General features: G+C 33.2%; 1 protein-coding gene across 1 annotated transcript in view; it reads right to left on the bottom strand.

Annotated features, from left to right (window-relative positions):
* The window catches only part of PKD1L1 (polycystin 1 like 1, transient receptor potential channel interacting), a 155,130-nt gene that overhangs the window by 104,675 nt on the left and 22,537 nt on the right, over positions 1–27,918 (bottom strand). Inside the window, 8 exon segments of the mRNA XM_031965559.1 lie at positions 7,163–7,295; positions 10,282–10,521; positions 11,322–11,490; positions 12,040–12,159; positions 13,817–14,041; positions 15,876–16,222; positions 26,745–26,833; positions 27,593–27,846. Of these exon segments, the coding sequence (XP_031821419.1) occupies positions 7,163–7,295; positions 10,282–10,521; positions 11,322–11,490; positions 12,040–12,159; positions 13,817–14,041; positions 15,876–16,222; positions 26,745–26,833; positions 27,593–27,846 (1,577 nt within the window).

Genomic DNA, 27,918 nt, shown 5'->3' with positions numbered 1-27,918 from the left:
TATATATATGTAATATATATATATAAAATTGGCTTCCAAATGTTTCTAATGAGATAATAAATTTTTAATGGGATTAGGGATTTTACATATGAAATTGCATTCATAATTATGAAAGTGAAATTATTTTGCCATTTGAAGTATCTCTTTGATTACTTTAAAATTCAGAAGGATCCATTTAATGTCAGGCCCTCATAAATTAATTTTAAAATTCTTCCTTCAGTTTGTTGATAGCAGTTTCCATGTCAGATACAGGGCTTAGGTAAACTTAGAAATAGTAAGTGGCATGCAACAACTGAAATTATCTGAAGTTTCAGGTAATCTATGAGTTCTTAACTGTATGTTCTATTTATGGGTTCTATTGGGTGTTTTTGACTTTTTAATTTTTATTTTCTGTTTATTTAAAAACAGAATAGAAAAAAGAAAGACATAAAAGAAAAACAAAACAAAATAGAACAGAACATTGTCTTGTGCCTAGCAGAACATCAGGGAGGATCCAAAATATATAATAATAATTTTTCATTTCAAGAATGGATATATAATATTAAAAGAAATTGTATTTGTCAGTGTCCATCTTTTCTTTGCTTCCTTGTAGGTTGTTCTTTTGTTCTCTAGTGTGCCCTTTTTTATTTTATTCTTTTTTTCCCCTTTTATATCTCCCACCTCTCCCAAGCAGGCTATAGCTTAGTATATATATATATATATATATATATATATATTTTTATATATATATATATGTATATACACATACACACACATACACACATATATACATACATATACAAAGAACAATATGTATACATTTCTACATATATTCAGAGACACACACATTTTATATATACATACACACACACATTTACCCATATATAAATTTATATCTAAAACAACATTATTACGGCTGACATATAATGTAGATTTCTCTCTTGATAGAATCTTTAAGTTTAATTTTGTCTAAGATCAATGATTGCTAGCCACACTTTTTTCCTAATAAATTCTATTTCTGGTCCTTATTGTGGTGTTCATGTATATCTCTTCTTTGCTGTCCCTGTTAACTCTTTTGCTTTTATTCTGCTTTTTTACTTGCTGTGCTATTACTTAACCTTGCCCCGACTCCCTCCAGACATGGATGCCTCCCTTGTCTTCTTCCTCCACCCTTTGCTATATATGGCATATGGTATATATAGGGTATATGCATGGTATAATGTTGCCTATTTAACCTGTTCCTAATGTAAGTAGGTTTTCAGAACTATGAGCCCTCCTCCCTTGTAATGCCTTTATGTCTATTCTTCCTTCCCATTCTCATTTGTATACTACTTGTATTTGTATTTGTATTCTATTTTTACCTTTTCCTAGACAGTTTTGCTTTTCAGAGTCAGATCATACTCAGCTCTGTCCCAATCTTTCTTTTGAGCTATTCAATTGCTGATGACAATTTTAACCATATAATCTACATTTTCATATAAAAAACATAAACAATTTGTCCATGTTAAGTTCCTTGAAATTAATCTTTGATATTGGCTTTTATATGTTAAATTTTTATAGAGTTAAGGTTTGGTTAAAAGAAAGTCCTGAAAATCTTCAAGTTCATGGAAATGTTCATTTTTTTCTTGTTCAGTATTATGGATAATTTTGCTGGATATGATATTTTTGGTCAAAGGCCTAGTTCTTTTGATTATTGGTAGATACGATTCTAGGACCTGCAGTCTTTTATTGTGGCTATTGATAAGTTCTGTACTATTCTAATTGTAGCTCCAGCATATTTGAATTTTTTTTCTTGTTTCTTGCAAAATTTTCCCTTTGATCTGCGGGTTTCAAAATTTGGCAATAATATTCCTATATGTTTTCCACAAAGTATCTCTTTGAGGTAGTGCTTGATGGATTTTTTCTATTTCCACTTTGCTCTCATGTCTGTTTGCATCTCACACCAGGACAACTGTCTGGGATTATATCTTGCATTATTTTGTCAAGGTTCTTATTTTGGTCACAGCTTTCAGGTAGGCCAATTATCCTTATATTTTCTCTTCTTGATCTGTTGTTTTTCTTAAAAAATGTTTCACACTCTGTCCTTTTTATTTTATTCTTTATATTCTATTTTGTCATTTCTTGGTATTTTACAGCTTCAGTAGCTTCCCCTTCCCCAATTCTAATTTTTCAGAGAGTTATTTTTGTCTTTGAAGATTCTATAGCTTCTTTTCTAGTTGGTTAACTTTTTTTCCCCCACAATCTTGTTTTTTCTTAGATGGTACTTGTTTGTTTGTTTATAGCTTTTCCTCAATGTCTCTCATTTGATTTTTAATTTTTTTTTTTTTTTTTGGAGTTCTATAAATTTTCTCTGGGCAGGGAGCCATTTAATCTTACTACTCTGGGGTAGAAGAAGCTTTTTTTTTACTTCACTGTCCTCCTCTGAAGATGAACCACAGTCTTCCCTATTCTCATAGTAAGTTTCTATGTTTGGGTATTTTCTTCTTTCCCCATTCATTTTTTAAAATATATTTATGTATTTAATGTATTAGTATAACCATCTCTTATCATAAAGTGAGAAGATCGTGCCTCTTGCTTCACTTAAACTCTCTCCTGTCATCTGGAATCACAAACCAAGAGCTCCCTTTTCCTACAAGTACTGGCAGCCAGCAGCATCCCTGCCTCACTGCCTCTGTACTCACCCAATGTCCTGGTTCTTTATCTCCCAGGGTAGTATTTAGCAACACAGCCGGGCCTGGTATTCCAAATCAGTCAAGGTTTCCTCAGTCTTTCCTGACTCAGACCCTCAAATTCACATGCACACAGTCTAGGAGGTGAAAGTTTCTATACTTCCTGCAAAGGCTCCAGTCAAACCCATTTGGCCCCAGAGGTCCCCACTTGGTGGAGCTAATTCTAAGGTGTTTGCACTTCATACAGTTTAATCCTCATCTTGGGGTCTTTCTCCTGATTGGATCTTCAAAACAAGAAGACCACTGTTCTGCCCCAAGTCTTCTTGATTTTTCACCAGTCTATGGTTTACCCTGATGCACAAATTTGTTGTTTGAGGGAAAAATCTAAAGAGCTTGAAATTTACTGACCTACTCTGCCATTTTCCCAGAATCTTCCCCCTGCTATATTGATAATAAAATCAGAACCATGAGGCCTGAGTTGGCTTCATCATATGAACTGGCTATTGGAAAAGTGGATTTAGGAGGTTGTATGAAATTGAATTGAGTCCTGTTAGATTTTACCATGTTTTTGCAAAAGTAGAGAGAATTTTCTGCAAGTGATTTGGAACCAGAGAAGCAAATCTATTTGGGGGGAGCCCCCTTTAGAGCTACCCCAAGAATGAGGCCTATTCCAAAATGTACAAGAGAAGATGTTTTCAGGAACTAGATGACTACATGGGACATATGGGATCCAAGATGAAATATGTTGATTGAACAGACATTAGAAGTAGGTTAGTAGGATACAAGGAGACTTGATATTAATTAATATTAATGATTATTATGTTAATTTGGCTTTTTGTTTCATGGTGACTGCTTAATTTTCTTGGTTATCTTGGTGACATGCAAAGTTGCCCTCTCAAATTAGTCAAATTAGTGAGTCCTTGAAGTATGAATCTCTCACTTGAAATTGAAAAGTGGAGTGAGGTCAAAAGGGAGTCCATTTCCTCCCTCTAGATTGAGGCAGGTTCTGTAGCTCAAAAGGCTTTGCAAAATCATATGGTTTTAGATATTCTTACTGCAATTTAGAGAAAGTTTAATGCTCTGTATAATTAATCATATTTGTTCTTAAAATAACCAGTCGGGAAAAATTGTGATAAGCCTACATAATACCCAATAATATATAATAAAAGCACAGCTCTCCTAGGTGACCCCAGTGGAACCTTTCTTTTTGTTTCATCTGGCTGTAAGAAAATGTCCTGTTAGTCACTCTCAGGACATTGGACTTTTATTGCCCTCTGTCTTACCACTTTTTAGATTTTGTATTAGGTGCTGTGTTAAAACTTGTATCAGAAAAACTCATGTTAGTGCACACTGCTAAGAATGACTATGCTAAAAATCTTACAGAACAGACATATGGATAAGTGATCCATGGAAGACAAATCTCCCATTGAGCAAAGAGGGGAATTGAAAAAAACAAATTGATTTGATTTTGTAATTGAGTGCGTTCTGAACCAACCACTGACATTTTGTGTAATTAAGTCATGTTTCATTGTCTCTGAGATAAGTTTAGAAGTTCAGTTTTTCTGTTAATCATTTTGATTCAAGGAAGTCTGGTCTGTTATCTCTATACCACTAATCAACCTTGGAGATATATTGAATCAATCAGAATTTGCTAGTGAAAAGTTATTGTTAATCCCTCACTTTCCATTTCTAATTAATCATATTGTTTCCCCATGATAATGCTTCAGACTTTATGGTTACAAAGTCTGAAGCTTTTGTAACCATATTATTTTTCCCATTTAACATATTTCCTTCAATTTTTTGGATATTCCTCATTTTTTTCAGGGTTTTGGCTTTCTGAGAAAGCTGAGGCTCTGCTTATTGGCAAATTAATACTTTGTAAATAAATTAATCATGTTTGGAGCATTGTCCCTCAGTTTACTCTAATCTCAATCATGACTGTGGAGGGGAAAATGGTGGGGGAGTAAGTGCAGGCAATGCTTAAACCTCAATGAGAAAAATTTTACAGCAAGTTTCTCTGATAAAAGCATCATTTCTCAAATATATAGCAAACTCAGTCAATTTTATAAAAATAAGTGCTATTTCCCAGTTGATAAACAGTCAAACAATATAAACAATCAATTTTCATCAGAAGAAATTAAAGTTATCAATAGTCACATGAAAAAATGCTCTAATACAGATTGCAATAATTCTGAGATACCATCTCATATCAGCTTGACTAACATTACAGAAAAGAAAAATCACAAAAGCTGGAGGGGATGTGGAAAGGAGCCTAATGCACTATTGATAGAGATATAAGGTAGGTTAACCATTCTACCCCAAAAGCAATAAAACTGTCCATCTCCCTTGACCCAGAAATATCAGTGTTAGGTTTATATTCCAAAGGAGAGCAAAGAAAAATGGAAAGAACCTAATTGTTCAAAAATATTTATAGCACCTCTTATTGTTGTGGCAAAGAATTAGAAATTGAGAGGACGCCCATCAACTGAGGAATGGCTGAGCTATTTGTGGTATATGATTATGATGAAACACTACTGTGCTTTAAGAAATGGCAAGCAAGATGTTTTCAGAAAAACCTAGAAAGACTAATTTGAAATTATGCAAAGGAAAGTTAACAGAATCAGGGGAACACTGTACACAGTAAGAGCAATACTGAATAGATGATCAACCTACCTTTTAGAGAGAAACGAATTCTGAATGCAAATTTAAACCTGCCTTAAAAAAATTTATTTTTCTTTTTTTGGAGTCTGTTTCCTTTTGCAACACAGCTAATATGGAAATAGTCATACATGTGAAGTCATGCAAAACATAATATCAAATTACTTGCTTTCTCATGAAGAGGGAGGACTAAAAGGGACAAAAAATTTGGGACTCAAATTTTTAAATAATTCTAAAAAAATTGCTTACATGTAATTAGAAAATGATTAATAAAATCTATATTAAAAATAAATAAAATACACTAGATTGTAGACACTAGTACTATTGGTGGTGGTGGAGTGTTTACAAAGCAACTGGGGGAAATAACTTGCCTAAATAAATGTAAAGTGTCTGAAGCCACAATTGAATTCAGGTCCTCCTGATTCCAAGACAGTGTTCTATCTACTGTGCCATCTTACTGCCTGATACTATGTGGTTTTTAAGTCAATAGGCACCCTTGAAGTACCTTAGTTACAGTTTAATGGCAATTTTTATTTGACTTTGACAAACCGCCCTGTGTCAATAAAATCAGGAATTCACTAAATATAATTTTTATTAATCTTCTAATTAAAGTACAAAACTCCAGTTTTATTCTGTCTCACAAAACAAGAAATAATTAAAGACAATAGCAAAATGAATGATATATCCTATTGTATTCACAAAAACAAAATTCCTCTGATATCTTATTTATGCTCTGAGGGGATGCTTCTATCAAAGTTTGGGTTCAGGTTTGGTGAAACAGACATTGCTAAATGTCACCTCCTTGGTATGCTATTGATCAAACACTCTTCCTTTTTCAACAAAGCAGCCAAAGGCTAAAACTACTTATGCACTTCAACACTAAAAGGTACTCTTGAGAGTAATATCAATTTCTCTGTAACTCTCAGAAAGCTATCTATCTCTTATCCCTTACTTTGCTCACTTTATGGATGGCAACATTAATCTTATTAATCTAGGGATTAGGACTTTCTGCATTTATCCCATCATAATCTAATTTGGCTCTTTCTCTTTGAAAGGAAACAAAATTCTACTGATCTATTCTATGTTTCAAAGATTAATTGTGGTCTACATTATTTGGGAAAGGATCATCACCAGAAGGTAGACCACAAGGCAATGAATATTTTCGTCATAGCAACCTGTATTGGTTGAAAATTTCCATACAATGAAGAAATCATGAATCTGTGAAATACCAAACAAATATTATTGACAAGGAACTTTATAGTAATGGTATAACTAATGTGAAAAATCTGAATTTTCTCTGGGGATATGACCTTTCACTTGATCAGTTTTACAGTCTCAAAATAATTGCCCTAAATAAAAAACTAAATTAACAAGAGTATTGACAAAACAATATGACCTTTTCCTTTTCAAGGGCATTTCTTTTGAACTAATAGCTACCCATTAAATGCTTATTAGATTTATTTGATTTACTTTTTCATCCTGAGATTAAAAAATTCCTTTCTTGCCCAAAGTTCTATGATTTTCCCTGTAAAAAAAAACAACCCACTCTTTCCCCAAATCAAGTTCTGCTGAAGACCAGGTATAATATACATAATGAAAGGGTCTATTCATTTGTCAGAAAAATAATACTTTTCCATTTACATCTGAAGCAGATAGAAATTTCTCCCAGCTCACATGACACTGTTGACCTACACACCAGACACCCCTTCACAAACCCTCCTATTGTATGAGCTGAAGCGGGATAAAAATACAAAGCATCATTTCATAACTCAAAGCTTTCCCTATGTTTAATGCTGATTCAAATTCAGGGCCTACGATAAAGATTTCCAAAATATTTTACAAAGCTTCAACTGTACCTGTATTCTCCCAGGCCCCATGTTTTTCACCAAAGGTGGCTGGCAGGGTTTGGACACGATGAAAACTTGCTTTTTTAGAGTTGCAATGCTGACACTATTAAAGATAAGAACCTCCACTGTAAATTCTCCTTCCCTAAAAACAAACAAACAAAAAAAAAAAACATAGAAATGAAGATATCAGTTAGCAAAACAACAATCACATTAATTCTTTAAATTACTCTGGAACCTTTAAAATGTAGTTATTATTATTATTGTCATCTTTAGGATTAGAGTCTTTATTATATAGTATATAAAGAAGACAATATTTTTTTTCAAAGGACTGATTCCAGAGTCAAGATTCATGTGTTCCTGTTTTCTCTTAGAAAATTACTAGCTCTGTGACCTTGCATAAGTGATTTAAAACTCTCTTTGTTTTAGTTTCTTCATTTGTAATTTGGGGATAATAATCCTTGGCAATATTTATACCTGGACAGTTAGGTGGATAGAGTGCTGGGCCTAGAATCAGGAAGACTTACCTTCTTGAGTTAAAATTAGGCCTCAGACACTCATTAGTTATGTGACCCTGGGCAAGTCGCTTAATTCTATTTGCCTTAGTTTCCTCATCTGTAAAATGAGCCTAGGAAGGAAATGGCAAAGAAAACCAAGAAAATCCCAAATAGGGTCACAAACAGCTAAAGATGACTGAAAAACAACTGAACAATCACAATAAATACCTGTACCTAAAAAAGGTTGTTGTGAAAAAAGTCAACATTAAAACATTGTATCTATTATTTTTCATCCACTAATGATGCACTAATAATATAAGAACAATTATTTCAGATTATTAGAACATGTCAGAGACGAATTCTAGTATAGTGTGGATAGAATGACAGTCTTGGAGTTAGGAATGTATGAGTTCATGCCCTGCCTCTTAATACATTTTAGCTGTGTCTTCTTGATCAAGTCATCTTCTTGCTGCCTCAAGAGTGTAAGTCCCAAAGTCATCAGTGAAGGTACTTTTGAGAAATTTGCAATGAACTTAGAAGTCTGGCATAAATTTAAACTTTTGGTTTCATGGTCACAGATTTCTCCCTCATTCTGGCTAATTGTATTCCAAATGTATTTCACGGTCCTCAAGACAGGCTGAGACTGAGCTAAAGAAAGGGTTGTGCTTGGTACAACAGAGTCACACAACTAGAAAAGCTGAAATATTAGAGATGCTGCACTGCCTTGTGCTGATGTAGTTGATATAGAAAATGATTTGGTTATTGTAGGCACCAAATGATATTATTTTATGACAGCACCAAATGTTGGGGTACACAATGGCCATTCTCTTTGGGAAAAGGTAGGTTTAGTTAGGAGAAGAAGTTACAGACAAATGAAGGTATACAATTGATACCAGGAATGTTAAGATGAAATCTAGTGGGAGAGCATATAGTTAGCAAGAAAGAGGTTTTAATAATTAATGATGGAGGGGCAGCTAGGTGGCACAGTGGCTAGAACACCAGCCCTGACATCTGAAGGATCTGAGTTCAAACTGACCTCAGACACTTAACACTTTCTAGCTGTGTGATCCTGGGCAAGTCACTTAATCCCACTTGCCTCAGAAAAAAAAAATTTTTTTTAATAATTAATGATGTTCCTTAGTGGAACTCACAATTATCCAGGAGAAAGGGAACACACTATAAAGTTGAGGCATGTCCTTAGCTGTCAGACTAAATCCTAAAAGAAATTTAGCACTTTAAAAGAGAAGAAGAAAGACACAATGAGACATAGTGGAGGAAAATAAGAGTAGAAACACCACCTGGCATGGGGGAGGGCTAAGGGAAAAGACACCATGAGGCAGAGTGTTATGGGAGACTGCATAAAGGTATGCAACAAGGCGTGGGCCATAGGCAGATTTATAGGAGAAATTTAACCTCAGGGAAATTTAACATCAGGGATAAGATGGTATATCTTGACTTGACATGGCAAGGAGGCTACCCAAGACCTCTAAAGAGAATAGGACCCTCAGAAGTTTGACAGAACTTGGATTTCTGACTGGACAACTTCCACAGAGGGTGTACCACAAAGCTGAACTGATCTTCCTGCCCCAGGGAACACTTCCATCTATGTTCCAGTTTCTCTCTGACAACTGCACCCAGCTACTAAGAATCTCATCACTGCCTCCTTCCCTTTCTCTTGTGCCCTCCATAATTCCACTTCTATCATTAACCAACTTCCCTTTATGTTATGATCTTTTCTTACTCTGATGCTCAACTGAAACCTATCTTTTTCAGGAAAATCCCAGCTCTGAGCATTCTCTCTCATACAGATTGCTCTTCTCATGATTTTATTACACAAAGCTCATATGACAACTCTTCCAGGAAACCTTCTCTAGCTTCCCTACTATATCCACCTCTCTCCTTTCCCAAAATCAATTTCTTTCATCAACATTTTTCTAATAGTCTTTGTCTGACATTTTCCTTAACTTTTATCACAGTCCAGCTATCCTTTTATCTGATATTCATATATATTTTGTGTTCTAACTACCCTATTAGACTGTAAACTTTTTCATAGCAGGGACAATGTCGTTTTTCACCTTGGTATTCCAATATCCTAACAAAGTTCCTTATATACAACAGGCACTTATTAGAAATTATTAAAATGAAATTAATATTTATGCTTGCCTATGGCATAGAATAATTGTATCAAAGAAGATATACATACACACATACATGCTTTATAACACCAAAGCTCTATATTAATATTAATTATTAATTTTATTGGTCTTAATTGTAGGTGACATAGAGTTCAGTAATTTGTCAGCATTAAATTGTATTGGAGTATGATGCTCATGTGCAGTTAATACTAACTTTTTCCATTGTTTTATGAATTCCTGATTCTCCAGATTACAAGTTAATTATAGGCAGAAACCATGTCTAGTAGTTGATTTTTTTGTATTTTTTAATATTTTTATTATTTAGTATTTTTAAATACTAGACATGGTTTCTGCCTATAATTAACTTAATATATCTTGACTGGACATGCAAAAGGTGTTCAGAAAATATTTCATGAGTGAATAGCATCAGATGCCTAATAACATGGAGTCAATTCTGTTTGTAGATTTTGCTAACTTAGCAAACTTATCACTAACTTACCTCGTATATATGTGACTCTCAACCCACTTTCCAGGATGGATAGTATCATCACCAAAGTTCCATATGTAAGTAACATTTGTACCAAAGTTGATTCTGCACTCAAAAGTCACACTGGAATTTATTAGAGCTGAGGAGCTGGACACAAGCCGATTTGGAACAATTTTCCGCTCTATACTGATAGTGTGAATGTTAGAAGCAACAGAGTTGATCTGATTGGCAGCATTAACTATCACATAATACCTGAAAGGTACAGAAGCCACAGAGAGGAGAATCAAGTAACTAGAAGGGAAACATATATGAAATTTACTATAATTTTGCAAGGTCTAAATTACAAAGCTATTTCATCATAAGATATTGAAAGAGAGATGACAGCTCTGGAGTTGAATTTGTGTGTTTTTTAACAGAATGCTCTAGGAAGAAAAAAGTTTGTTGCTGTTGTTTTAGAGGGATGGAATGAATCCCAAAGAATCTAAATCTGTATTTGGGACCATTGCAATCAAAATACCCCTTGTGAGTTTGGTGAATGATTATAATTGTGATAGATTCCATTGAGAAGTTCCCTCTCCCAATACATGGTAGTAAAAACAATCTTCTTGATGCAAAACCTGGTTTTTATCACCAATATTTTCTGGTGATATTATAGTGAATGACAGTGTAAATGATGAATTAGTCACAGGGAGGGATATAAAACATATTGAGCAGGAATTATGTCATTGGAAAAGGAGGTGGACTGGTCAAGTAGTAAGAAATAGAGGATAATAGAGGGATGCCTCAATTACTGTACTGGTTCTCTGAGAATATTATAAGACCCAGAGCATTAGATAAATCTTTGATGGAAGATCTATTGGATAAGAATTATCCATAATGAGAAGGTATGGACATGTTGTCACATCACTAAGGCCATAACCATTGAGGAGCTGAAATATAATTAATACCATCATAACAATCCAAATAATCTTGTATTGAATAAAATTACCTTGATACATTACAAAGTAAAAATTTCTACAATGTTGAAACCTCATGTGACCAATCTTACATACTTCTTGGGAACACTGTATCTTTTTTTAACACTTCTTGAAGTTGTTCTTGTCCATGAACCATCTCCAAAATGCCAAACAAACTCTAGAGGACTCATTTCATTTGTATGAACAAAAAATGTGACCTCAGAATCACTGGCAAACACTGTGCCATTTGTAAAGATAGAAACAGCTGTAAGAAAAAGAATTAGTGTTACAAATGTTTGGGAGAAAGGAGGAAAAAATATGTAATTTAATTAGTTCAGCAACTCCAACTTTTAAAAAAAAAAAACATACTCAAAAGAATGACTAAAACTGAAGTCGCGAGTATAAGAAAATAAACAAGAATGTATGTAATTAACAATATATGTAAAAAGGTAACAATGTATAGACAACAATATTATATGACCCTTGATTGAATACATCACAATCATAAACAACAAAATGACAAAGCCAATCCTTGGTCCTCTCATTTGAAGAAAGCTTAAAGAAAAGAGTTAATTATTCTGTAAAACCTGTCATCTGTGGTTAGGTTCTTATAATTAGGTTCCCAAATCAATCCAATAAACATGGACTTTAATTACCTAATACATACATGGCACTGTGCTAGGCTCTGGAAATTTAAAAAAAAAATCAAAAGAAGAGGAGCCTTTACAAAAGCAACAAACTTAAAGAAATGCACTGTTTGAGTAAATTAGCCAGAAAAGATTTTGTGAAAGACAGCATTGCTTAAATCACTCACCTTGCATTTGATACTGAACATTCACATTGGTCCAATCTTGACAGCCATTTGTTCTGTTTGGTACCATTAGGAACACATTATATGAAGAAGTAGATGAAAATTTATGTATAACAATGGGTCCTAAATATGAAAAAAAATAAAATGCCATATATTATATAAAACATAATGACAGCCTTAATTTTCTAGGGAAATCCTTATCAAAGACTTAATACTTCTCCATTTGACTTCTCTAACAGAAAAAAAAATCCAAAAAGAAATATGAAATGTGCAGAAATTCAGTAACAGAAGTCTGAATTTTCTCTTAGGCACAAATTTTCTCAATCAAATTTTCTTAAAACCTCTTAGCATCTGAGACAACATTTTTCCTTTTAATCACAATTAATGTTGGTTAATGATGAAAATGATTTTAAAACATAGTATTCACTATTTAGTTCTAATAACTTAGTTTTAAAATTCTTACTCTATATACCATATCCCACATTCTTTTTTAATAATGATTATTGAATCACTTTTCATTCTTTTTTTGTTTTCCTAAAAAAAAACACACACACACAACAACCATTTTAATATAATAGTCATAAAATAGTATGTAAATTTATCTAGGATCTGTGACTTCATCTGTGTGAGAACTCACCAACTTCTTTAATTTTATCTTAGAGTTTTGCCTGAGGCCCAGAAAGATTGTCTTATCTGTGGTGATGTAGCTATTAAATATTGGTGGTAAACTAAACCCATATTTCCCTGACTTAAAGTGTAACACTTTCTCTGTTATATCTATTCTTTTCTCTCACTGTACATTAGGATTCTTTCTTATCTTCATGTGAATAAATGGGAAGCAAACATTTCTTTATAAGAGAGAATAATAATCTCATGAATAAGAATGAAGTGTTATCACTGAGTTGTTTTACAATCATGACTAGCTCTTTGGAATCTCATTTGAAATTTTCTTAAAAAGGATTTTGGAGTAGTTGCCTTTTCTTTCTCCAGTTCATTTTAGAGATGAGGAAACTGAAGCAAACAGGGTTAAGTGATTTGTCCAGGATGAAACAGCCACTTAAATGTCTGAGGCCATATTTGAATTCAAATCTTCCTGACTCCAGGTCTCTGTGCTGTATCCACTGTATCACCTAGCTGCCCTAATAATGAGGTAGTCGTTCATTAACAAAACAATATTTACGTTTCTCTCATTTAATTATGAACAAGATTTAAACTGTTGGAGTGAGGATGATAGTTTAATTTTAATATAATTCTATTATTCAGAAGCTAAAGAAGTCAGTAAAATAGTGATAATCAATTAGTTTGAAAACATTTTTTTTTTCCACCAGGTTCTTATGATCTTTAAAAAGTATACCTCCTACCACTTTCCAAATACTACAAATATTAATTTTCAGATAGGCAAGATAAATTAAACAGCATTTACTGAAAAGGTACTGATTTGCTGTCAAAATCCTGGTTCAGATTTTGGCTATACTACTTCAAGTATAGTCCTGGGCAATGCCCTTCAGTTTTCCCTGTTTCAGTTTCTTCATATGTGAAAAAGTTTGAACTAAAGGATCTTTAAGTTCATTCCATTTCTATATTTTATGATTGTTCTATCTCTGACTCTATAGATAGTGAATTCTAAAAGTATAAGATAAATAGGCTAAGAATAAATGCCATAATGAACTTCAAATAGGGAGATATCTATGGAGGTAATAACCTACATGTGTGAAAAGATATCCCAGTTATGTTAACAGAAATTTGAATGATATAAATTAAAATTAAATGAGGTACTTGCCTTTATTCATAGAGATAGTATAATCACTCATGCTTCTTGTATATTTTCCAGTTGTTGTTCTTTGTAAGGAGCTAGCAAAAAATAGGATTTCATCCTTATGGACACTGCTAGAATTCATGAATACCCTCAAATCTTGTTGAGCTATTTCTACATAATATGGTCCTAACTCCTTTTCATTTCCATGAAACTCATTGAAAATAATCACTTTGATCATATATGTGCCCTCTGGAGGAAAAGAATAATATTAGATATATTTTATTAAATATCAATTAAATATTAAAATATAAGCATAATTTTAAAATTTATATGTAAATACTTAATGATGAAATTATTTTATAGTATTATTATTAGATATTGATAAGTATGAGAATCTATAATAAAATGCCATCTTATTTATAATAAAACATTTTAAAGAGATTAAAGAAAATATTTTACATTTAATATGTACACAGAAGGTCTTAGACAAATTCACCAAGTTGAAATTAGCCATCTCTTTAGCATCGAATAAAATTTGTATTCCCTAAGTCTTTTACTTCTTATCAGAATGAGATAGAAGGCATGTGGTCACAGGATAGGTTGTCAGAGAATAAAATAAAGTAGTAAAAATAAACCAAAAAGGTTTATCCATTGTTGTGCATATGAGAAAATAGTTAATATGAATGTTTCATACGAAGATTTAGGAAAGCATATATTGAGCAAAGAAGTGAAAAAATTGTACCAATAGTGCTGATGTTTATATAATTTCATATACCAATGGCAGGACAGATGATAAAAATGATATAAAGTTTTCACCAGAACTGCAGTGTTATTGGGATGGACGATTAAACACTGCTGTATCATTTAAGGGGTGAATATCATGATTCCAACTTTCTCTAAAATTATTTCTAATTTCAAGTGAACTTTACAAAGTCATAAGACATTAAAGGAGAAAAACAAATAGATATTATTGCAGGACAATTTTTAAAAGATGATAGATATTTAAGTGAGTCTTTTAAAAAATGTACTACAGAATGCAGAAACAAATCATGAATTAGTCTTTAACGTCATTCAGGTAATCAAAAGCATTTAATAAGTTTTAAATATAAATATAAATAAATAAATAAGTTATAAATAAATAAATAAAATTTAAATAAATATAAACAATAGGCATTGTGCTAGGCCCTGGATGGGGGAAGGGAGGGTTCATATTCTAATGGGGAACACAATATGTAAACAACTAGGTAGATGTAGGGTATATATAGTAGAAGGAAGATATCTGTAGGAGTTGGGGAGAGGAGAAGTGAAGGGATAAAGGCACCTTGCAACAGTTGTGAACAGAACTGTCTTGAGGAAAGTGAGGGAAAACAACCAGTTAAAGTCAAAACAAGAGCTATCTTTTGCCTTTTTTTGTAGCATGGTGCTTGGCTCACAGTAGGTACTTAAAAATATATAAATATTTTTTTACTAACTGGTAGTAAATAGAGAGAAGGGGATGTTACTAGAGATGTTTTTAAGGTAAGAACTCCAAGATTTGACAAGAGTTTAGATAAATAGGGTGAATGAGAGTGAGGAGTCTAGGATAGTGCCAAAATTGTGTGCTTAAGTGTCAGAAAAGATAGTGTTATCCTCAAGAATAACAAGGAAGTTGCGAGAGGGGGGTTTAGAGAAAAAGATAATGAATTTTGTCTTGAACATGTTGAATTTGAGACTTCTAGTTCTAAATGTCCAAGAAATAGTGATGTGTGACTATAGCTAAAGAGAGAGACCAGGGCTGGAATTCAACTATTAGAATCATCTGTTTAGAGAAGATTTGGAACACACAGAAGCAAACAAAATTGCCAAATGAGATAATGTAGAGGGAAAAAGAGGGTCTAAAATAACCTCTCATAATATTTTATCTGGAAATGAGGGTTCTCTAACAAGGAAGTAAAGCCTAAAAAATATAAATGTTGGGCAAGGAGCACATGAAGATTTCTTTTCTCCTCCCATTGCTATACCCTACATCTTCAAGCATCAGTTGTTTTATATGCTACAAACTTATTCTCCTTCCAATTTCTAACAGTTATAAAGTTTGTTATACCTTTTCTATATTGGTGATAAGTAATGATTTCTATTTCATCAGACCCATCTTGGATGCTGACTTGAACTACTGTACCATCCCCAAAATCAAACACGAGAGAAGTGATATTGTCTGAAGAAGTATGAACACCAAATCCCAGCTCCTGGGAAAACTGTTTGTTGTTTTCAGGCATCCAAAGGCTAGTTTGGTTCATCTTAAGTGGAAAAGCAGACTTCCCATCAATATATGAACCTCCTATTCTGATGTGCCCAGCAAGACATTGAATGAAGAGGATATGGTTGTGGGGATTGAACACTGACACAGAGAGATCACATATTTCAGGAACATTAAATGTGATGTTAATAGACCTATAGAAAAAAAAAAAAGAAAGGAAAAAATACAATTTCTCATCACTAGGTAAAACATTTCATTTTAACATGTTTTATAAGCCTATAAAACATATGACACATATTTTTCATTAATAAATAATTACACACTTTCCATAAATTCCAACTCCAAACTTGATTCTGATCTGGAGATGATTATGCCAGTGGAACTTAACTAACTCTGGCAGACCCTATCGAGCAAGAAGAGTTGTGAGGATAGTTCCAGTGTTACCCTGGATATCTGGCTTCCTAGTTCAAGCAGCTTATTACCAGAACATTGGCCACAAAATAATGTGTTGTTTTTCAGCCGCAGCAATTCACTAAGATCATCTCCTAAGATATGGAACTATTGTGATAGAAGCTGATAGAGACAGTGTTCATGCTGATAAAATCATGGTTCCTTGAAATATTGAAGTGTAAACATAATTATCATATTATTTTAAGCACTGAAAAATTCTCCAGAAACCAAGAACCTTACAGGAAAATTTGGAAATAATGATCAATAATGAGATAGTTATTGAGTCAGATCTATATTTGAAAGTGGAAATTCAACTTTTCTTGAGAGTAATGCTTGACACTGACTATATTCTTACAATGTGAATAGGAAATTAAGGACTATGTCTACAGGGAGCCACTAACTCATTATCTTCCTCAAAAGATTTTTTGGTTTCCATTAACATAGCTAAAACAAAGCTATTTTAAAGGACATGAAAACAGTTTTTATAAGCAGATTCTTCTTTCTACTACACAAAACATTTAGTTGCCCTACCTCCAATTATAATGGGAAAATAGATGGTACTAAGGTTATAGTTTTGAATTTGGAGTCAGCCTGAGTTCAAATCCTGTCTCAAGCACTTGCTAGCTGTGGGCAACTGTGCAAATCATTTTACCTCTCAACTTCAATTTCATCATCTGTAAAATGAGGATATTACACAGAGTTATTATGATGAGAATATATATATATTTTTACATGTATGTATAATATAAATATATAGTGCTTCAAAAACTTGAAACTGTATGTAAATACTAGTTATAATTGGAAGGAAATGAAACATTGGCTATAAGTGTATATTGCATTTAATAAAAAAAATTGGTTAAGTTGTGAAATGATCTAGCTATGCTAGAGAGCAATTTATAACTATGTCCAAAGAGCTATAAAAAGCATATCCTGGGAGCAGCTAGCTTGCACAGTGGATAGAGCAGAGCACCAGCCCTGAAGTCAGGAGGACCTGAGTTCAAATTTGGCCTCAGACACTTAACACTTTCTAGCTGTGTGACCCTGGGCAAGTCACTTAAACCCCAATTGCCTCAAAAAACAAAAAAAAACAAAAACAAAAACAACCCTGCATATCCTTTGATCCAGTAGCCTCACTACTGGATCTGTATCCCAAAAAGATCGCCAAAGAGGGAAAAGGACCTACATGTGTAAAAATATTTGTAGCAGTTCTTGTAGTGGCAAGGAATTAGAAATTGAGTTGACACCCATCAATTGGGGAATGACTGGATAGGAAGGATTTAGATGAACTGATGCTGAATGAAGTGAACAGAAGCAGGAGAATATTGTATATAGTAATAGCGAGATTATGTAATAATCAACTATGATAGATTTAGCTCTGCCCAGCAATGTGGTGATCTAAGACAATTCCAACAGACTTAGGATAGAAAATGCCATCCATAGCCAAGAGAGAAAGAATTATGGAAGTTGAATGTGGTTCTTAGCATACCATTTTGACCCTTTGTTTTTGTATTTGCTTTTTTTTTGCATAGATTTTTACCTTTTATTCAGATTTTTCTTGCACATGACAAATATGGAAGTATATTTACATGATGATTGTACAAAAAATACCCATATAACTCAGATGAGATTGCTTGATGTTTTGGGGAAGGGAGAGGTAAGGCAGGGAGGGGGAAAAATTTGTTAACATAAAATCTTACAAAAATGAATGTTGAAAACCATTTTACATGTATTTAGAAAATAAAATACCATTGAGGAAAAAATAAATAAATGATGATTTAATAGGGAAAGCTTCAGAAGTATTTTCCAAACTTAAATGCAAATGAAAATGTTTTGGGGCCTAAAATTCTCATATGACTTATTCAACTGCAAGTACCACCTTGGCAAAGGCAACTTTTATTAAAGGAATTTCTGCTTACTATGAGAAAAAATGCAAATGACTCCAAAAATGTGCCCTGCCCCCAAAGATCCTTAATTCTGGAAATGATCCAACAGCATAAGAAACATGAAATCCCCCATATGAAATGATAGAATAATCTTCACAACTTCTGGTGTCTAAATAAGCCTCTTAGTCTTACTTATCCATGTGGGAACAAGGTTAAGGTGGAGTAATTACGTTGAAGGTGGCAGTCTATTAACTGATTTAGAATCCACTGTTGTTGAGTTACAGGGTGCTTTTACAAACAACTTTAAGGCTGAAATGAGAGGAAAACTGAACTTAAAAGGAAGAACTCAAATTCAAAATTATGAAATAGCTTTGGTGAGGATAGGCTCTCGTGGTAACATGGTGCCAAATGGTGTTCCATGAAATCTTCAAATGAAAACTTAACTGTAAACTTTCCATTGTAATCAAAGGCTAACCATCTAAAATATGAGCTCTTTTAAGATCAAATATATCAAAAATGTAAAGCAAAACTTCTTCCACTCTGGTCAAGTTTTGTATTTGTTATTTATTGCAGTACATATTCATGAATGCTCAGAAAGGATAAGGATAGTAAAATATTAGCAGAAAAATGCTTTTGGGTTGGGTAGTCTCCCAGGTTCCTCCTGGAAAACATTATATCAGAATACAGCTGAATGTGTATGAGACCAAACTCTGACAAATAAATAGATTCATTTTCCCTATCAGCCTACTGGTAAGTGAAACTGGTGTTATTATTGGTTCCAAGTATTCCAAGTTAGAAAATAAGGTTGATGTGGGCTTTTAACTATTAAGAAAAAAAAAAATCTAAGAATACACAGAATACTAAACTCCCAATGACAAACCCTTCATTTGAGGGGCATCAAATGACTAGTTTAATACCTTGTCTCTGGGGAGTTCTTGAAGTCTCATTGAAATACTAGTCCCAGGCTCTGATATCCTGTGTATTCTGACAATGCTAAATGTAATGGGATATAATGTACTTAGGAGCCAAGGAAGATGAAGCTGCAAGTGGGAGTCTTTATCTTAATGACAAATTTATAGCTAGGATGGAGAATATTTAACAAAGTTTACTGAAATCCATGCCCAAGACAAATATTGATTCTGATAATTAAGCAAAATAAGCTAATTGCCATTCTGCATTTGCTCCTGTGGCGCCATTTGTTCATAATGAGAGTTTCTAGTTACATTCCCTTTGATCCGGAGTGAGTACCAGAATTGGAAATGAATTCCACTGGATTGTATGTTGATAGAATGACTAAACTGATTACGCATCCAGTTATAGATAATTCTGTTCTAACATATAACAGGAGTGTAGAATTAATTCTCCTATGTGTTAACATTGGAAAAAGTTATTTGGGACATTTTCAAACACTGCCCAGGAGGAGAAACATTCTGGAAAGTTAGTACTAATTGATGCTTATTTAGGGCTTTAAGGTTTATAGAGTTCCACATACTTTATCTTGTTCAATAGTCCCCCAGTCCTGTGAGTTAGGCATTACAAGCACTATTAGGTACATTTTATAAATGAAGAAACTGAGACTCAAAGAGTTTTATAAGATCAAGGATTCAAAAAGTTAAAGTTAGAAGGGACTAGAAGTTCATCTAGTTCAATCCACTTATTTTATAGATGTGAAAACTTAGGGTCACACAGCTAATTGTCAGAATTAAGATTTGAACTTCTTCCCACTTAATCTTTCTTTATTCCAGGTATAGTACTATTTCCACCACACTATGCTATCATTATTAATAGTTCATTTTAACATGATCTACATAGATAATGCTGAACAGAATGGACACTTATTATGGTACCATAGCCTTAATGTAATGTATGCAAAAGAACCAATTTTTCTAGCTTATTACCATATTAACAAGTTCTCCCATGAAAATGAACAGCATGGCTTAGTGCCAAGCTTCTTAAATTGTTGTTCATGACCCCATATGAGGTCTCATAATTAAATGTGGGGGTCATAAAGTTATAATTTATTATCAGTAAATGTTTGATTTGCATATCATTTTACATACTTATATACTCAGGGTCAAGTAAAAACTTCTCAGACAAAAAGGGTCACAAATGGAAAAAACTAAGAAGCCCTGGCATACTGGATAAAGTATTAAATTTGAAATTAGGAAAACCACGTTGGAATCTTTTCTTGGACTTTTAATAACTGTGTGATTCTGACCAAATAATCTGATCTCTTGGAGATTATTTCCTCATCTTCCAGTGAAGAAAATTTATAACATTTATCTCATAGTGTTGTTTCCAGGATCAAGTGGGATAATGTATATAAAGTATTAGCAAACTTTAAAATACTATATGTTATTATTTTGCTTTATGAACCAAACAAAAATACAATCAATTTCCAAATCTTATCCACACTCCTCAATCACTTCCTCGGTCACTCTCAAATCTTTTTCCTTTTCTCTAATCTCACTCTAGTTCATATCAAGCTCTAATCACCTTTTACCTGTATTATTGCAGGAAAAAGTGTCCTAATTAGCCTCTCTGCATCAAGTCTCTTCCTATTCCATTTCATCCTCCATAGAGTTGCCAAAATGATTTTCCAAATATTCCAGTCTCACCATGTCACATCCCTGCTCAATAAACTCCAGCGACTCCCTATTAAATCTAGGAACAAATTCCAAATCCTCTGTTTAACACTGAATGCCTTTCAAAACCTAGAAATCAGATGAATTTAAAAATTGGGCTGAAGGAAACCCAGAGGGAAATTCTTCAGTGCTTCCAAGACCTTAGGATAATTTGTTGGCCCCCTTCTGGTACGATTACAGAAGTATTTCCTCCTCTTGGGCTGCCCTAAGTAAGATGTAATTCCATTTTAGGAGTTTTAGTGAAGCATGAAAAAGCCTATTGAGAATGGATTCCTTCTCTCATTTTAATTTCATAAGTTAAAAGAATTTAAAAGGTACCCAGCACTATCTAAGAAACCATAACTGAAGAATATCTAGGGAGATAAAACCTTCTCATAACATGATAGCAGAGAGCAAAATTTAGAAAATGTGGGCTAAATCAATTGAGAAAACATTCACTACGCATCTACTTTGTACAAAATTCCACCCTGAGCTATGGGCAAGATGAACACAACGAATTGAGGCTCAGTCTTTGCTTTCATGTCTACCAAACTAAAGAAGACCACTGCTCTCTATTCAATAATATCTTAAGATTGACAATTTAGTTGACTATATCTTCACCTATAGTTTTGTTTTTCTCTGCTATACCTGTGGTTCTGTTCAAATAATACATCAATTGGCTGAAAAGGATTTTGACACTAACCATATTGTTTAAAACAACTCACAAAGATAATGGTGATTAACGCATCTATTAGGCTCTAAAAATTAACAGAATAGGGAATACAGTTCTACAGTGGTAGAATAATGGACATAACTGCAAAATGGGCAACAAAGAAACAAGTGTTGCCTTACCTAAATAAAATGAGAAGTACATTTGAGCTATATATGCTCAGATTGCTAAATGATTCTTAAATAAAAAAGCCTAAGGTTTGATGCTATTATTTAGAAATATAGCAGATTTATAGATATCAACACATGCATGACTACGATTAACAATAACATGAAATTAAAAATCAAAGTGAACTTATAGATAATTTTGAGATTCTCAGATGACAGTTTCAAATCTATTTACAATGAAACTGAAAAGAAATTAATTCATTTCTGAAAATAGAACATTCTTTGGGGTTTGAGTTTGCCTCTTTTTTAATAATGTAAACTCCAAAGTATCTCCAATATACAAAATAAATTCTAAGTATTGAGAATGAGAATAGTTACGGCAATATTTACTATTTTTCAAACTAGACAATATAATGTGGAATAATGAAGGTCAGAAATTCTTGGTTTATCCTGTCTCTGATACTTAATAGCCATAAGTCCAGGAACAAATTATTTAAATTCTACCAGCCTTTCTTTTCTTTTCTGCACAATACTTGGTTGTGGCAAGGTGCAGATGTTTTCCCCTTTGTTTTTGTTAGGTAACAATGGAACAGAAGTAAACATGGAAAAATTTGCATGGTATAAATAAATAACCAAGTGAGAGCATTACAGTAGTATACAAACTGTGGTAAGAATTTAAGAAATATGCCATAATTCTTTGTTCCCATCTTCCCTGTCTTCATTCCCTTTCCTCTTCCTTTACTTGCTTTTAGGTATCTAAACTGACAACATTCAAACTATTATGAAGGCATGGCTATCTGGATGTAGGGAAAACACATTAAAAGATATAATTATAACTTAATTTCATAGGGTCCTTGAACTTAGTCTAGTGTTGGCTCATCTTGATGCTGGGGATGTTGATGAGATGTTCCCATCAGTTACCATCAGATTCCAGGTTTTACCTATTTATTGAGAAGAAATCAATTTTTGCCCCACAGAAATAAAAGAAAAGTAATATAAACTATTTACTTTACAATGAGACTTTTTCCTTTCTCTTCTCAATAACCTTTGAGTCTGGAACAAGGGTAATGGCCTCCCTTTATAAATGTATTTAGGCCACATCTGTGAAAATAAAGTTGAGAAACTATACCTTAACATGAATGTTTATATCCATCAAGAAGTTAAGATTTTAGACTCAGAAGATCATAAGACCACAGATTTAGACTGAAGGGGGCATCAGAGGCCATTGAATATAATCCCCTCATTTTTATAAATAAGGCAACTCGGGCTTAGATTAAATGACTTCCCCAGAGTCATACAGCTAGTAAATGTCTGGAGCAAAATAAACACTCAGAAGTTTCTGACTACAAGTCTAGCATTCTATTCATTTTAACACCCAATTTCCTCTCCAGAAGAGAGTGGGCAATCACATGGGACATTTAGTATTGTCGTTTTTATTTTCATTCAATAAATGTAATATAATCTACAATGTAAAGATGTGGTCCTTATGTTAAACACAAAGCTCAAAAGGTAATAAGAATCTTTATGGGACTGAGACTAAGTCATTTTAATAAACTTGTGTATGAATAACCACTGATAATATTTAATAAATTTAATATAAATTACATTTAAATCTTTCATCATCGATTAAATGAGATGAGAAAGAATCTAGGTTGATGCATTCAGATCTAGGATCTGAAAGAAATATAAATAGAGCCTCTACACCATGGGCAAAACATACTAAAGGGGATCTGGGAGCTGGGCTCCAACTGCCCCCTGGTGGTCTATGTAGAGATCATAGACTGGGTAACTAGCTATCTGCCTTTTCATTAAGGCAGATATTTCTGTGGAGATTATCTGGAAAATGGAGATGATAATCATAACAAGAACTTTTAAGGTGCTTTAAAATTAACAAGTTGATTTACATGCATTATCTCATTTGTATTTCTCCCTAGCCTTATAAAGTGGGCCCTACAGGCATCATTATTTCCATTTTAAAGATAAAAAAGTGAGGCTTGATCTAGTCATATAAAAAATTCTCTAAATAATTCTTGATCGGAGAAATGCAAATTAATACAACTGTAAGGTTCCATTTCACACCTCTCATATTGGCTAAGATGACAGGAAAAGATAATGATAAATGTTGGAGGGGATATGGGAAAACTAGGACACTAAATACATTGTTGTAGAGTTGTGAACTAATCAACCATTTTGGAGAGCAATTTGGAATTATGTTTAAAGACCTATAAAACTAGGAATATTCTGATCTCAGTAGATCTCTACTGGATCTGTACCAAAAAATATCATAAAAAAGGGAAAGGACCCACATCTGCAAAAATGTTTATAGCAGCCCTTTTTATGGTGGCAAGGAACTGGAAACTGAATGGATGCCCATCAGTTGGAGAATGGTTGAATAAGTTATGGCATTTGAATGTAATGGGATATTATTGTTTTATAAGAAACAATCAACAAGATGATTTTAGAAAAGTCTGAAGAGGCTTACATGAATTGATACTAAGTGAAGTAAACACGTCATTATATATAATAAGAACAAGTTTATGTGATGATCAACTGAGATGGACTTGGCTCTTTTCAACAATGTGATTCGGGCCAATTCTAATATATTTGTGATGGAGAGAGCATCCAGAGAGAAGACTAGGGGGACTGAATGTGGATCACAATATAGTATTTTTATTTTTGTTGTTGTTGCTTGCTTGCTTGTTTTTTTTTTTTTCCTTTCTCGTTTTCCCCTCTGATCTGATTTTTCTTGTGCAGCATGAAAAGAACTGCACATGTTTAACATATATTGGATTACTTGCTGTCTAGAGGAAGGGGAGGTAGGAAGGGAGGGAGAAAAATTTGGAACACAAGGTTTTACAAGGGTGAATGTTGAAAACTATCTTTGAATGTATTTTGAAAAACAAAAAGCTATTATAAAAATAATAAAAACTTATAAACAATTTTTAAAAGTAGGCTCAGAGAAATGAAATGGCTTGCCTAGGATTCACTTAACAAGTAGATGTTAAAGGCAAGATTTGAATCCAGTACTCCTTTATTTTTAATTTGGCACTCTAGATGCAGCACCAGATTACATCTCGAGAGATGGTAGTACCTCTGCCCTGCATTCACTTCTGGGTAACACATTTGAGGAAGGATATTAATTTATCCTGAAACCTACCCAGGACAAGACAATCAGGATATGAAACATCTTTAAAATTATGCCATATGAAAATTGGTTGAAGTATCTGTGGATCTGTTAGCAAAAAAAAAGTTAGGGGGTACATAATATGTATCTTCAAGTATTTAATGGACTTTCATTTGGAAAAAGAATTAGATTTGTTCTGCTTGGCCACAGAGGACAGAACTTGAAACAATTAATCCAGATTATCTTGGGTGAATTTAAGAATAAAATTTAAAGGACAATAATTTATACCCCCCAAATGAAAAGATCTGTCAAATTGTAATTCCTTCATCCCTTAAAGATATTAGAACATTCACATTTGAATTCTGATATTATAGTTCCTAGTATCCTGCATGAGGAAATAGAAATGACACTTTTTTTAATCAAAAAAATATTTGGGTTGAAAAAAGTATAAATAGAGTAGTTCAATACTTGAGCCAACAAAATTTTGAGACTTTTGAGGGATGGTTTCTCAAAAAAGTAAATTATTAAATGTTTGGGGAAAATCGTGGACACAATTAACATCATCATCATTATTGGGGAAAAGAAAGGCAATTAAAAATGTGTATAGAGACCCATATATACCTACTTTTCTATCTCTCTGGAATCCTTATGTGAATATCCTATATAGGTACAGGATAACATGTAGGTTTTCACGACTATAATAGGTCATATTGTCATATAATTGACCAAAAGATAGAGAGATACACTTTGACACAATGACACTGGCCTCTTTGCTATTCCTTGAATAAGAAATTTCATCTCCCAGTTTCAGATAAGAATACTGACTCTCCCTGTTTATCTTCACTTCCTACTTTCTTAACTTCCTTCAAGTCCAATCCTTTCTCCTTTGAAGTTTTTATTGATCTTCCTTAATTCCAGTGCTTTCTCTCTGCTATTTCAAATACATTCTATATATAGCTTGCTTTTGCAAGCTTTATATATGTGCTTATATATTATATATACATACATACACACACACATACACAGACACACACAGACACACACACACACACACACACACACACATATATATATATATATATAATGGAGAATGTCTTCTCCATTAGATTATGAGCTCCTGGAGAACAGGGATTATCTTTTTGACATTTTTTGTAACCTTGGTGCTTAGCACAATGCCTGGGACATAGTAGATACTAAATATATGTTTACTGACAGACTGACTTACTTATGAAAATGAAATATTTCCTTTAAAGGCTCTTCTGCAAAAAGATGTCCCTAATGCATATGTTAAAAATATACAAAATCCCTTCAGAAATAAAGTAACAATAACCTGAAACTCTCTGAAAATAAATATCAAGCAAGTGGGGAGAAGGGAAGATAGAAAACAGACAGATCAATTTTGTCAATTGTGTTTGTCATATTCATGAAGGATGTCCAGTGCAGAATACAAATCAAAATAAGATTTCCCACAGATACCCCTGTTTATGTATGTAATTATATACATGAAAATGAATATGCCACAGAACATTACACTTACTTATCTTAGCTGGAAGAAACTTTAAATATCATGTAGTCCAGCCCTATCCTAACTTCCATTCATTTTACAGGGAAAAAATGGTTGAAGCCCAAAGAGATGAAATGATTTGCCTGAGGTCAGCTTGTTAATTAATCATAAAAATAGGAACAAAATGTACATTTCTTAATTCTTAAGCCAGGGCTCTTTCACTACACCAGTCTTCCTCTTTACACAGGATTAAAAGATGTATTTCATCATCATCATCATCATCATTATTATTACCTATTATTACTGCTGCCCCAAATTGGAAGAGTTTGCTTTTTTTCATCATTGAAACTTGAAATCAGGTTTTTAACAGTTTTTGAAATATGCTGTTGAAAAAACAAGATGATTAGACAAAAATTTGAAAAAACCAAGCTGGAGAAAATAATGATTTCAATGATCACTTCTATTTCCTAATATCATCCTAATTATGACTACAAACTATTATCTGTATGAATCATGCACATGCAAAACTGGTCCTTAATATTAAGCAGAAGTTCTTTATTTGATTTTTTGTTTCTTGACTCACTTTTCAACTAAAACATAAAAGCAAGTCTCAAATACTTATGCTTTTTTAAAAAAATCCAAACTGCAACAAAAATATAGTGGAATGAAAACTATGACATTTCTCTTATGGAGAAATAAATATATACTGCTGAAATGTGTATGTAGTTATTTATATTACATGCCATATTATAAAACATTGACCTTAGGTTACCAGATGTTTTTGACAGCCACAAGGAGACAGAAACATTAGATCCAGGCAGACCTAGTGTGAAAAAACACAGATGCCCAGGACACTGACTTGAAGTCAAGAAATCTCCTTTCCATCATATACTCTGTCTATTCAGCAGTATTCCAAGTCTAAGTAACAACAGGAAATATGGGAGGAAGGAGTGGGAAGGTATAAGGGAGTAGTTATGCTCTGTCTTTAATCTCAGTTTGTCATATCATAGCTCAAATTGAGTAAAGTATTCTATGTCACTATCCTGTATTTTGCAGATGGGGAAATTGAGGCTCAAAGAATTTAATTGTTTTATGTCACAGAGTGAGACAGTTTTCTTGGAAAAGTGAATATGAGCTCATACCTTTAATGGTAACAGAATAAGCACTGCTGGAGATGAATTATCAGATTCAAGAAGTCCAACACCTACTTTTTCCAATGTCACATTAAACAAATCCTGAATTGGTGCAGTGGATGTTACATTGGAAACTGTCAAACCAATTATATGTAGTCTCATCTCCAGGCATCTGCAGACTATTATAGGAATCCCAGAAGTAAGTAGTAAATCATTTTCTAAGGTCCAATTACAGATGAAATTTTTAGGTATACACAGATGTCCTTCAAAAAAAGAAAAGATAAGCATGTTAAGTAAAACAAAAATAATTACAATTGAGATAATTCTAATGAAAA

Source organism: Sarcophilus harrisii, chromosome 1 (genome assembly GCF_902635505.1).
Source record: "Sarcophilus harrisii chromosome 1, mSarHar1.11, whole genome shotgun sequence".
Classification (NCBI taxonomy): Eukaryota; Metazoa; Chordata; class Mammalia; order Dasyuromorphia; family Dasyuridae; genus Sarcophilus; species Sarcophilus harrisii.
This window is presented reverse-complemented; position numbering and strand designations above follow the sequence as displayed.